General features: G+C 40.0%; 1 protein-coding gene across 1 annotated transcript in view; it reads left to right on the forward strand.

Annotated features, from left to right (window-relative positions):
• IQCA1 (IQ motif containing with AAA domain 1) overlaps positions 1-12,016 on the forward strand; it is a 241,362-nt gene that overhangs the window by 36,023 nt on the left and 193,323 nt on the right. Inside the window, exon 5 of the mRNA XM_036766788.1 lies at positions 8,717-9,041. Coding sequence (XP_036622683.1) covers positions 8,717-9,041 — 325 coding nt within the window. The remainder of the gene's footprint in view (positions 1-8,716; positions 9,042-12,016) is intronic.

Consider the following 12,016-nt stretch of genomic DNA (forward strand, 5'->3'; position numbering starts at 1 on the left):
TTTGTGTCAGAGACAGTCAGAGACAGAGATACCTTTGAATGTGCTAGAGAATTTCTCCAAAGCAGTCCACCCGAATGTCCTTCTCTTATTCACCATTGGCCTAGATCATTGTCCCGCTACAAAATCTTTCCAAGATTATAAGTACTGATAGAATTACTCGATGCAATGCCCATCAAACCACATATCAAACTCTAGCTAGTAATACTTTATTCGTCCTTTTATTTTTCCCTGTGTGGGTTATTGGGCTGATTTTTGAGTGGCTGTGATTCAATTCAGCAAATGTCTAAGTTTTTATTTCATGCCAGGCACTGTGCAAAGGCAAAAATGAAACAACCCTGCCTTCAGGAAGTTTCTATTCAGCCAGAATGTAATGATGCGGAATCAGAGGACATAGGTTTGACCTTGGCACTGCCACTTTGTGACCATGAGCAGTTCCTCATCTATAAAAAGAGGGGATTTATGAGCTCAAAGGTCCCCTCCAGCTCTAAAAGTATGAAATGGTCATTTGAGGAGGGAGAGAATGCCAGCACCCAAAGGTCACACCTGAGCAGAACGTTGATTTTGAAGGACAGCGGGGAGGACAGGGACAAGGAGGGCAGCTTGTGTGAATACATGGATATGGGAGACAAGATATCAAGTTAAAAAAAGCTCCCTTGCCTGGAAAGTAGTATTATGAAGTGGGACTAATGTACAATAAACCTGGAAACATAGGAGCCAGATTGTGGAGAGCTTTAAATGACTGGCCATAGTGAGCTACAGAGGGTTTTTTTTAAAAAAGGGAGTTACGTGACACTTTGGATTATAAAGGAAAATGTAATCATTCTTGGGCAAAGGAGCTATATTATCTGTAAATTAAGAGGATTATATTGGAGGACCTGGGAAGGATGAATGGAAGTGGGAATTGACTCTATACACGAAGATCAATTCTGATGCTATTACAATAGTCCAGAGTAGAGATGATGAAGCTTTGATTAGGAAAAGGACAATACAAGAAGGAAAACTGACTGGACGTGGTGGGGGAGGGATTGGGGTGGGAGAGAAAAGATCAAAAGTGACACTGAAAGTCTGACTCACCACCTCTTCGCCAAGGTGTTTGTGGCTTCAGGACTTGGACAGCACCGGCTGCATCAGCCTGCACTGAAGCTGCAGTAGTCGGTCCCTGATCAGGTAGAGATAGCTCCAGGTTCAATGCTCAGGGGCAGAGATGTCCAAGACATGCTCCCTGCCCTCAAGGAAATTTTTGGTTAGAGGTGGAAGGTAACAGCACACCTAAATAAACAACATGAAATATTTAAAAAATGTGGAATGGGATTTGAGAGAACCTTGGCCAAAGTGTGTGTGGTGTGTGTGTGTGTGTGTGTGTGTGTGTGTGTGTGTGTGAGAGAGAGAGAGAGAGAGAGAGAGAGAAAATTTGTGTAGAATGGATTAGATAGGAGTCACCATTAAGACATCATTGAGTTGGTAAGCACCACTGACTGATTTCTCTCACCCCCTAAACTGCCCTAGGCCAGACCCTCATCACCTCTTAACTGGCCTATTGTAATGGCCTTCTTAGTGGTTTCCTTACCTCAAGGCTCTGTCTTCTCCACACAGATGGTGAACCATTGTCCATACATGCATCTGACTGCATCACACCAATACTCAAGAACCTGTAGAGGGTTCCCACACTGGCAATGATCAAAACAGACAAAATGACAAAAATATTTGTTTCATTATTTATGTAGCACATTTCTAAAACACTTTTCCTCCTCAGTCTAATCACTGTGGCAGGATGTTAGGGACTTCTTTCTTTTCCTGCATGAGCCCCCATCCTCTAGGGATCCTGACGAGGATAGTGGATGGATCCTGGAGCTCACATGAGGTGGTGCTCCCATTGGGTGGAACATGTGTGGTCCAAAACCTGGTAGGACTGGAGGTGCAATTTCCGGGGGTGGGGCAGGGAAATACTGACTGAACTCAAAGAATAGTTGTTCTTTCTCCTAGAGGACCATTGCAAGAGAGAATAAAATAATTGCCAGAGGCTTCTTCGTTGGCTGCTGGAGGAGGAGGAAGAACAACTATTCTTTGAGTTCAGTCACTCAGTGAGTTTCAGATCAATTAGTCGATAAAGATTTATTAAGCACCTACTATGTGCAAGGCACAGTGGGGAGAAAACATAAAGATAACTATGTACAAACAAGTTATGTATAGGAAAAAGAGAAAATAATCAACAAAGCGAAGGCACCAGAATTTGGAAAGGCTTCCTGTAGAAGACAGGATTTTAAATAGGGCTTGAAGAAAGCTAGGGAAGCCACCACGCAGAGATGAGGAGGAGAATATTGTAGGCATGAGGTATAGCTAGAAAAAAAATGTTTAGGTCAGGAGATGGAGTGTCCTGTGCAAAGAACAGCACTGAATCACTGAGTGCATGGCGGGTGGTGAGGGGAATGTAAGGTATAAAAAGACCATTTAATGGAATTATTTTCAGGCCCTCATCTCCATATTTTCTACAAGAATAACAGGAGATGTTTTGCCAAATGCTTTGCTGGTATCAACAACATTTAACTGATTTACTACTTTAGTGACCCTGTCAAAAAAAAAAAGGAAATGTGTATTCTGGACTGATTTATTCTCGATGGAGCTATGATGACTTATTTTTCTAGATGCTTACAAATCATCACACTTTAAGGACACATTCTAGAATTTTCCCAGGAATCAAAATCAAGCACAGTGGCCTATTGTGTAATTAATATCTATTTTATTTTTAGTGATTTGAAATAATCTTTCCTATGGATGTTAATAGTTTTTAATTATTTTGAGAACTATTTATTCATATCTTTTGACCACATATCCAATGGGAGAATGGATCCTGGTTTTATGATTTTATTTTAGTCCCTCATATATGTTGGATATCAAACCCTTATCAAAGATATTTGATACAAATATTTTCTCCTTATGTGACAGTTTCTTTTATACTAGTTGCATTGATTTTGTTTGTGTAAAAGTTTTTCAATTTCATATTATCAAAATTAGCTATATTATATTTTTGTTGAAAATATTGGATTTTCTTTTGGTTTTATAACTCCCCAATGATGAAATATATCTCTTCCCAAATATCTCTTACCCACAGACCCGTTTGTTATAATAAGGAATAAAAAACAAAGTGAGGAGGGAAAAAGAAGCATTTCAGCAAAAGTACCCAACATATCAAATGAGTTTGACATAAATGTACTTTTCCATACCCATAGTCCCATATCTCTGTAAAGAAAGTCAAGTCCATTTTTACCTCTTCAGCCAACTTTGTTCATTATAATGTAGTAGCATCAATTTTGATCTTTTTTGTTCTCTCTATATACGTTGTTGTAATCATATGCATTGCTTCCCCACTTTGCTTACTTTGTAACAGTCCATGTCTTTGTATGCTTTGCTTATTTTTTATATTCTTAATTTCTTATGTGGAAATAACATTTCATCATAGTAATGTGCCACAATTTGTTTAGCCATTCCCTAAACTTATGGGCAGACTTTTTGTTCCAGTTCTTTACTCCAACATAATGTGCTACTCTAAATGTTTTCATGTTTGTGGAACCTTTTTTTCTATCTCTGGTCTTGTTGGAGTATAGGCTAAATAGTAGTATTTCTGGGTCAAAGAGTGGATATTGTACTCAGCTTCTTAGCACTCTGCTTTCCAGAATGATTGGACCAATGCATACAGCTCCACCAACTGCATATGTGTACCTGTCTTTCCATAACCCCTCTGACATTCATGACTTCCACATTTTGTCATCTTTGCCATCTTTCTCCATGTGCAGTGAAGTCCCAAATTGTTTTGGTTTACATTTCTTTTACTATGAATGATTTGTAGCAATTGTTCATACAGTCATTAATAGTTTGGATTTTTTCATTAGAGTTATTTATTCATATACTTTGACTTCTTATCCATTGAGGAATGGATCCTGATCTTTTACACTCATTTAACTCTCCCTCTGTGTCTTGGATATTGGGCTTTTCTGTGAGATAATTTGGCTTATTTTTTTCTAATTGATAACCTTCCTTTTTGTCTTCCTTTTGTTCATGCAAAAGCTTTTCAATTTAATACTTACTTTACATTTTGTGATTGCTTCTATGCTTTGGGTTAAGAATTCTCTCCTTAGACATAGTTATAAAAAGTAGCAGATCTGGTTCTCTTCTAATTTGTTTATGGTGTGAACTTTAATATTAATGTTATATATCCATTTTGAGCTTCTTGTTTATATGTATTAGACCTCGGTTTAAGCCTAAATTTCCCCCAAACTGTGTTCCAGTTTTCCCAGGAATTCTTATAAAATTATGTACTCAGACTTACTGAATACTGATTTACTAAATTCAATAGTTTCTCCTCCTTCCTTAGTCTTTTCCATTTTTAAAACTAATGCCGCACTGTTTTGGTCATTACTAATTTCAAGAATAATTTAATGTCTGAAAGTGCTCTTTCTCCTTTCCTCCATTCTTTTTTCATAATTCCCCTTGAGATTAGACCTTCTGTCTTCCATGTCAATTCTGTTATTTAATTTAACTCTATAAACCATTCCCTTTGAATTTTAATTGGTATAGCATTAAATCTATACATTAATTTAGGCAGTATCTTTATCCATATTTTTAATGTATTTGTATGACACATTCATAAGCAATGAATATACCCCCGATTATTTGAGTTATTCTTTCTTTAAAGAGAATTTTGTAATTGTATTTGTCTTGAATGTGCCTTGATAGATTGACTCTGAGAATTTTATTTTTGCATTTCTTAGCTCTTTTGAATTTCTATTTTTTCTTCCTCAGTTTTGTTATTGCTATACACAGATAGTGTTGATTTAGGGGTATGTATTTTCTAACCTGCTACTTTACCAAAAATATTAATTTATTAATTGGCTTCCTTTGCTGATTCTTTGGGATTTTCTAAGTGAACCATCAAGTTTGCAGCAAATGGAAATTGTTTCCTCTTTGCCTATGTTTATGCCTAAAATTTCTTTCAATGGTCTATTGATATCATTAGTATTTCTAGAACTATGTCTAATTACAGTGAATAAAGAAGGTGTCTTTACTTTATACCTGTTGTTATTGGGAAAGCTTCTAGTGTTTCCTCTTTGTAAATAAGTTTTCAAATTGTAGCTACATGAAAAAAATGGACCCTCTATATCCTTTGATATGATTTCTTCCTTTCTTTCCTTCCTCCCTTCTTTCTTTCTTTCTTTTTTTTTTTCAGAAAAAACCAGTGTTGTAGTTTGCTAAATACTTTCTCTGTATCTGTTAATATCATCCTATATTTTGGGATGTTTATTTTAAAATGATGAATTTGCATTAATTGTTCCCCTAAAGTTGAATTCTTCTTGTATCTCAGGTATACATCCAGTTTGGTTATGGTGAATACTTTTAATACACACACATATTACTTGAGGCTCTTTGTACTTAAATTTAAAAAAAAAATCAATTTTCATCACTACCCTATCGTTTGCAGACTCTGTTCTCTTACCCTTTTTTGAAAACTGGAACACCATTTGTTTTCTTTAATCTCACCACGCTCGCTCCGTTCCCCAAATTTTTGAAATCTCATTGAATATGATGCAGCAATCCCATCAGCCAGTTCTTTCAGTGCTGAATGACATCATCTCTCTAGATTAGGTGATCTGAATGCTTATCTGTCACCTTCTCTTGGGTATGACCTCCCTGTTAGTCATTTTTCTTCTGTCATTTACAGTGCAAAGGTCAATCCCCTCTGCAAAAAACAAAAAAGCCAAGCCAAAATGGGAATGGAGTATCTCTGGATTGTCTCAATTGTCAGTCACCATACCATCTATGCCAAGTTCTGGTCCTTTCCTTTCTTTGATCTTCCTCTTTTTTCCCTCATGGAGCTTAGAAAACACCACCACCAACTTTTCTTTTACTTAGCTTTCATTTCTAGCCTCACCTCACTTTGCTGTAGCGTTCCAGACACCATTTTTACAGGACAGTTCTGAATGTCTTCATCCTCTGTTATAGGTCCCTGCTTTCTTACTTTGTTCGTCTTTTACAAATCTCAGTTGCTTAGCCATCCACTTTGGCCTCTTTAGCCAGCTCTTATTTTCTTCCTCATTAGGGTAGTTTCCCTCCAAATCTTCACAGTATCATTTTGGAACAATTTTCCAATTTCTCCTGCATTGATTTCCTCTATAGAATTCTACTCCAGGTGACCCTGCCTGTTTTTATTCCTCTGAACCCTTTGTAATCTGCCCTCTCTAAATCTAGGGTTTATGCTAGCCCATGCTGATCTTTCTTCACCCCCTCTATCAGGAGCTCTAGAAGCAAGCAGTCACTTTCCCCAAGGTTCCCAACCTTTCCACTCAAATAACCAAATTCCTTCCTGTTAGTGAGAATGGGTTTCAGAATTAAAGTTCCCTTTGTTGGTCCTACTACCTTATCAAGGTTGAATTTATCATTAATACAAACCAAGACATAGTTATTACACGCTCTCCTTTGAGTAAAGAGAAGATCCCAAGGGATAAATAAAGTCTGCCATCACTGCTGTACCGGGCTTCTGACGCCACACTCATGATCTGGTGCCTGGACTTGCCTAGGTCCTCTTTTGTTGCAGGTAGTCTGCAATGTACAGGGACAGTGAGGCGGATGACTTTGTGCAACTCTGCCTCACTTAAATACAATTCACATGCAAGTCAAGAACATCACCCACGGTGTTATGGGTCCTCTTCAGCAACAAATGATGAGCATGGAAAACCTAAGTCTTAGTGAGATTTTAAGCTTTATAGCTTAACATATTTTAAGGGTTTAGGGCTTAAGCTCAAAACTTAAAAAAACTGCACTAAGACCCTTGACGCATCCTTATTCCCCCTCCCCATGGGGGAGCAGGCGAACCCCTGTTAATACCTAAATTATAATTTTCTTCCAAATCTTCATTTTCCCTGAGATATCTTAAGTACCGAATGTTTTTGCAGAGGAGTGTTTGGGGCGAGATTAAGGAGAAGATTGTGCAGGGCATGTATGGAATCTGTTAACCTTGTGAACAGTTCATTAGTCCTCTGTTCTAACTTAGTTTACATAGCATTTTCCCTGTAGACAAATGCAAATTAAGCTCTCAATTATATTTCTAGTAACGAAATTAACATAATGGCATCCCATTGACTGCAGAGTACTAGGCAACTATTTTAGGGACTTTATTTATTATTTGATCACATCTCACTCACCAGGGAATGAGGATAAAGAAGAAGAGGATTTTTCAAACCATTAAATCTTTATGTATTTTATTTTCCAATCTGGAGCCAATACACTCACTGATTGCTCTAGATGCAGATAAGATGGGTTTTTTCCCCCAACTAATCTAAGTGAAGCACTTTCTCACGAGTCCCTTTACCCCCATATATGAAAAAGCAATTTGTTTGTTAAGTACCTGGGGAAAATAGTTCTGACAGCCTCAGCTCAGAACCCATAAAAACGGGGGAAATTGGCAAAATGTAGGCTGTTCATATTAAATCAAGACAGACAGCTGCAGCGTACACACTGTCAGGTTTCCTTGGGATTTGCATAGTAATTATTCATCTAATCCAAAAGTGAGCAAAATGGTATAATCCCTTTTAATTGTGCAAACATAAATTACGTGGCGTAAAGAGCTCGGTCCCAATGCACTTGCATCTCAAAACAGGCAGCCAAGGTTAGCATTTCCATGTTCCAGCCAACAATCTTCTTCCTGAAATGAGTTGTGACCCACTTTTGAGAAGTGTTTGTTCCTTTGCATTAGCTCGTTAATTTCCCTTCCTTTTAAGGGGCTGCAGATGGATACAAGTAGAATGTAAGCTCCTGAGGGGAGGCGAAGAAGCCTCGTCTGTTACCTTTTTAATCTCTCTGGCTTGGAACAGTTTTGCAGAGAAACCCTTTTGTCTGTTTTTGCATGTTGTCTCCCCCTTGAATGGAGGGCTAGGACTGGTTTGCTGGTTTTCCCCTTTCTTTGTATCCCCAGCACAGGGCTTGACGCAGAGTAGTAAGTGATTGCTGCCCTGTCTTTTCTTGACTGGCACGCATGAATCACTTAATAAAAGCCTGCTGATTGATATGCTGGGGTGTGTGTGTGTGTGTGTGTGTGTGTGTGTGTGTGTGTGCGCGCGTGTGATCATCTTAAGGGTATCTATTTTGAGTTGTTTCTCTCATTGTTAGAACTTCGCCCCAAATTGAGTTTATCTGACCCCACTAAGCAAGCATCTCCTCCTCTGGCATGCATCTCTCCTAGCGCCTGGCCACCGGGGTCAGTCAGTCTATCAATGTAGTGCCTTCTTTTGTTCTGTCTCACCCTTCAACACAATTCCAGTGGGTCCTACTACATGAGTCTGAGGCCTTTTCTAGCTCTGAAGGCGGTCCTATGATACTCTGTGGCATTAGATAGATAGATAGCCTGTGATGACTCCCACGCATTAAGTGGCCAGTCATTTTTCAGTCATGCCCAACTCTTCATGGCCCCATTTAGAGTTTTCTTGCATTTGCCATTTCAGTCTCCAGTTCATTTTGCAGATGAGGAAACTGAGGCAAATGGGGTAAAGTGACTTGCCCAGGGTCACACAGCTGGAAAGTGTCTGAGGTGGTATTTGAACTCAGGAAGATGAGTCTTCCTGACTCCAGGCCTGGCGCTCCGTGCCCTGTGGTGCCACCTGGCGGCTGCCGCAGGACGTGTAGTCTTCATTTAGATTTCCATTCTTCCAGCTGTTCTTTCTTCTTTCAGAACCTACAATAAGATGTGGGGGGATGCCCAAGAAGCCCTCAACTGTCTGCTGGAGGGAGAGTCTGAAAAGGCCCTGGAGCCGCCCCAGGACCAGGTGGTGATCTTCCAGATGCTGGCCACCTTCTACGTCAAGTACGTGCAGATCTTCCGCAACCTGGAGAATGCCTACGACCAGATGGTGCACCCTCAGAAGCGCATCCTGATCCGGCAGGTGCTGGACGCCGTCATGGGCCGCATCCTGGAGCTCAAGAACGAGATGGTCGAGCTCGAGCTCTCAGAGTTCCACTACTTCGATGACATTTTGCAAGACCTCAAGCTGTCTCCTGTAAGTTCTCCCTTTGTCTGGTGCTCTCCATGTCTCCACCTCTCTGTGCGTCTCTGTCTGTCCTTGTGCTTGTCTCTATGTCTTTCTCTCTCTCACCATCTTCTCTCTCTCTCTCTCTCCCCTCTCTCCTCTCTCTCTCTGTCTCTGTCTCTCTCTGTCTCTGTCTCTCTCTGTCTCTCTGTCTCTGTCTCTCTATCTGTCTCTCTGTCTCTCTCTGTCTCTGTCTCTCTCTCTCTCCCCTCTCTCTTCTCTCTGTCTCTGTCTCTCTCTGTCTCTCTGTCTCTGTCTCTCTATCTGTCTCTCTGTCTCTCTCTGTCTCTCTCTCTCTGTCTCTGTCTCTCTCTGTCTCTCTGTCTCTGTCTCTCTGTCTCTCTCTGTCTCTCTCTGTCTCTGTGTCTCTGTCTCTCTCTTGCTCTCTCTCTCTCTCCCCCTCCTTCCCTCTGTCTCTGTCTCTCTCTCTGTCTCTGTCTCTCTCTCTCTCCCCTCTCTCTTCTCTCTCTCTCTGTCTCTGTCTCTCTCTGTCTCTGTGTCTCTGTCTCTCTGTCTCTCTCTGTCTCTCTGTCTCTGTCTCTGTCTCTCTCTCTCTCTCTCTCTTCTCTCTCTCTCTCTGTCTCTCTCCTTAACAAGGCGCTCAGGGTTAAGTGACTTGCCCAGGGTCACTTAGCTAGTAAATGTTAAGTGTCTGAGGTCACATTTGAACTCAGGTCCTCCTGATTCCGGGGCAGGTGCTCTCTCTCTCTTTATTAAGTGCCTCCTCTGCCTCAGACATTTTGCTGGCTGTACAAAAACAAAAAAATGACAGTCCCTGCCCTCCACCAGCTCCCATTTTACTGGAGAAATAACATGGATGCATATAAATAAATGCAAACTATAGAAATAGCTGCAAAGTGATTTCACAAGGATGGGGGGGCATATCTAGAAGCGGAGGGGAGGGATAGGATTGTTATCGAAGGTGACACTTGAGCTGAATGTTGAAGGAAGGCAGGAGTTCTCTAAGGTAGCGGTGAGGAGGGAAAAGCTTTGTAGGCATTGTGGGCCACAGCATAAAAGGGAACAGTGCATAATAAATTGGGAAGGGGAGGCTGGACCGAGACTGTGAAGGGCTTTCAGTTCTTGGTCCTGGAGGCGACAGGGAGCCATCGGATGGGGGTCCTTTCATCTCTGTATTCCTAGAGTTTAGAATAGTTAGGTATTTAATGAACATTTGAAGGAATTCTTAGCAGAATAGAATAAAGCTATTTTGTCATGATTTGTGCTTTTCTTAGAGCAGAAACAGGAGAAATAATTGTATCATTTGTACATTCCAGTCATAATGGTATCATCCTTAAGAAACATGCCTATATGTTTGTGTCTAGAACTACGTGAGAATAATGTTCTCAGCGGGGAACAATCTTTAGCCAATTTCTGAACGAGAATCCTATTTATAGTTCTTCATAAAGGACATTAATTTGTTAGTTTAAATAACATCCTGTATTTTAATAGCAAGTATCAATATGTGGAAGTATTGTCTTGTGTTTTGTCCCTGGCGCGAACAGAAAATGTGTCTCGCTCACAGCACAAATGACTTTAATGAAGGCTTTAGCTTTCAGACAAACAAATCATTAGTGTTTATAATAAAAGTATAAACAGGGCCCCAATTAATGAATTTTCTAATGAAACCTCCCTGTGGCAGACATGACAGATGCACTCTTGGAAATAGGACAGTAAAAGTGATTATTTAGCGGTGTTTGTATCCTGATAGCTTTAAAACACTCGCTTCTCCCAATTTATTAAAACGATTCAATCCTATGGGTCAAATAAAATCAGAAGATGATTTCAATGTTTTGCTTTAAATAAATACTCACTTGCAATAATATGTGGGTGGATTATCCTATTAGAAACCTTACTTTCATCAACATGATAAAAATATCGTAATCAGAAATATATTCTCAATAAATTGAAACAGCAGTAACATTGAGTAGTATTTTTCGTGCTAACGTAAGAAATTACACAATTACGTAGTATATGTAATCAGCAAGTTTGATTGAAGGGATTCTAGACATTTCTAATTTTTCAAGGTCTCCTTATTTTTTAAACTGGCTGCATTCTGAAATGAGCACATGCCCTAATGTAATTTCAATGTAGGGAATGCTCAGTACATTCATATCACGCACTGAGAATTTGGGACAATGACTCAGTTGTGCTTGAAAGATGCCAGGAACCTTTTTGCTCCCGTGACTTTAGAACTTGGCTTGGTTCCGATGTTGCTGTTTGGAGTTCAGTGATTTGGAATTAAGCAGAGTCCTCCCAGGGGCTGGGCTGAATTTTCCCCTTGTTTAATGGAAGAAGCTTTTGCAAACAAGCTTATAGAGAAACAAGTTTGCTTTGGAGAGCAGGAGGCCGAGAAAAGTTAAGAAGATAATGGAGAAAATTCCTTAGAAGTCCTCAAGCATCATTTACATACAAACACTTGGTGCCCCAACCGCAGATTTATCTGTGCATTAAAGCAGGTCCCCTAGGTCCTCTACCTGGCAACGTATTTGCAGCTGACTTTGAAATATTGTATAAGCTTGAAAATAAACATTCCTTGAGAACATTTAAAACTCCGACTGCTCTTCCACCAATTAGACATTATTAGAAAGATTTTGCTCCATTCTAATAAAAAAAAAAAACCTGAGGTTAGTCCTTAATCTCTTTTCCTTGCCCTTAACTTGCAGCACCATAGACCTGGGACTGAATGGGGCGTCCAAGGCCACCAAAGCCAACTCTCCCATTTTACTGCAGAGAAAATGAAAGCCCGGGGAGGGGGTGGCCTGCTCAAGACCACAGGAGGTAGTAAATGTCAGAGGTGGCACTGGAATCCCCCTCTGACTCTGAAGTCAGGGCGTTTCTCACTGTAATACTCTTGTAGATTTGTAATCATTGTGAGACCACTTTGCTTCTACTTGTTCATCATAAAAAATACATATGGAAATCAATGACCAGCCTTGTTGGCA

The sequence above is a fragment of the Trichosurus vulpecula genome, chromosome 7, assembly GCF_011100635.1.
Source record: "Trichosurus vulpecula isolate mTriVul1 chromosome 7, mTriVul1.pri, whole genome shotgun sequence".
Classification (NCBI taxonomy): Eukaryota; Metazoa; Chordata; class Mammalia; order Diprotodontia; family Phalangeridae; genus Trichosurus; species Trichosurus vulpecula.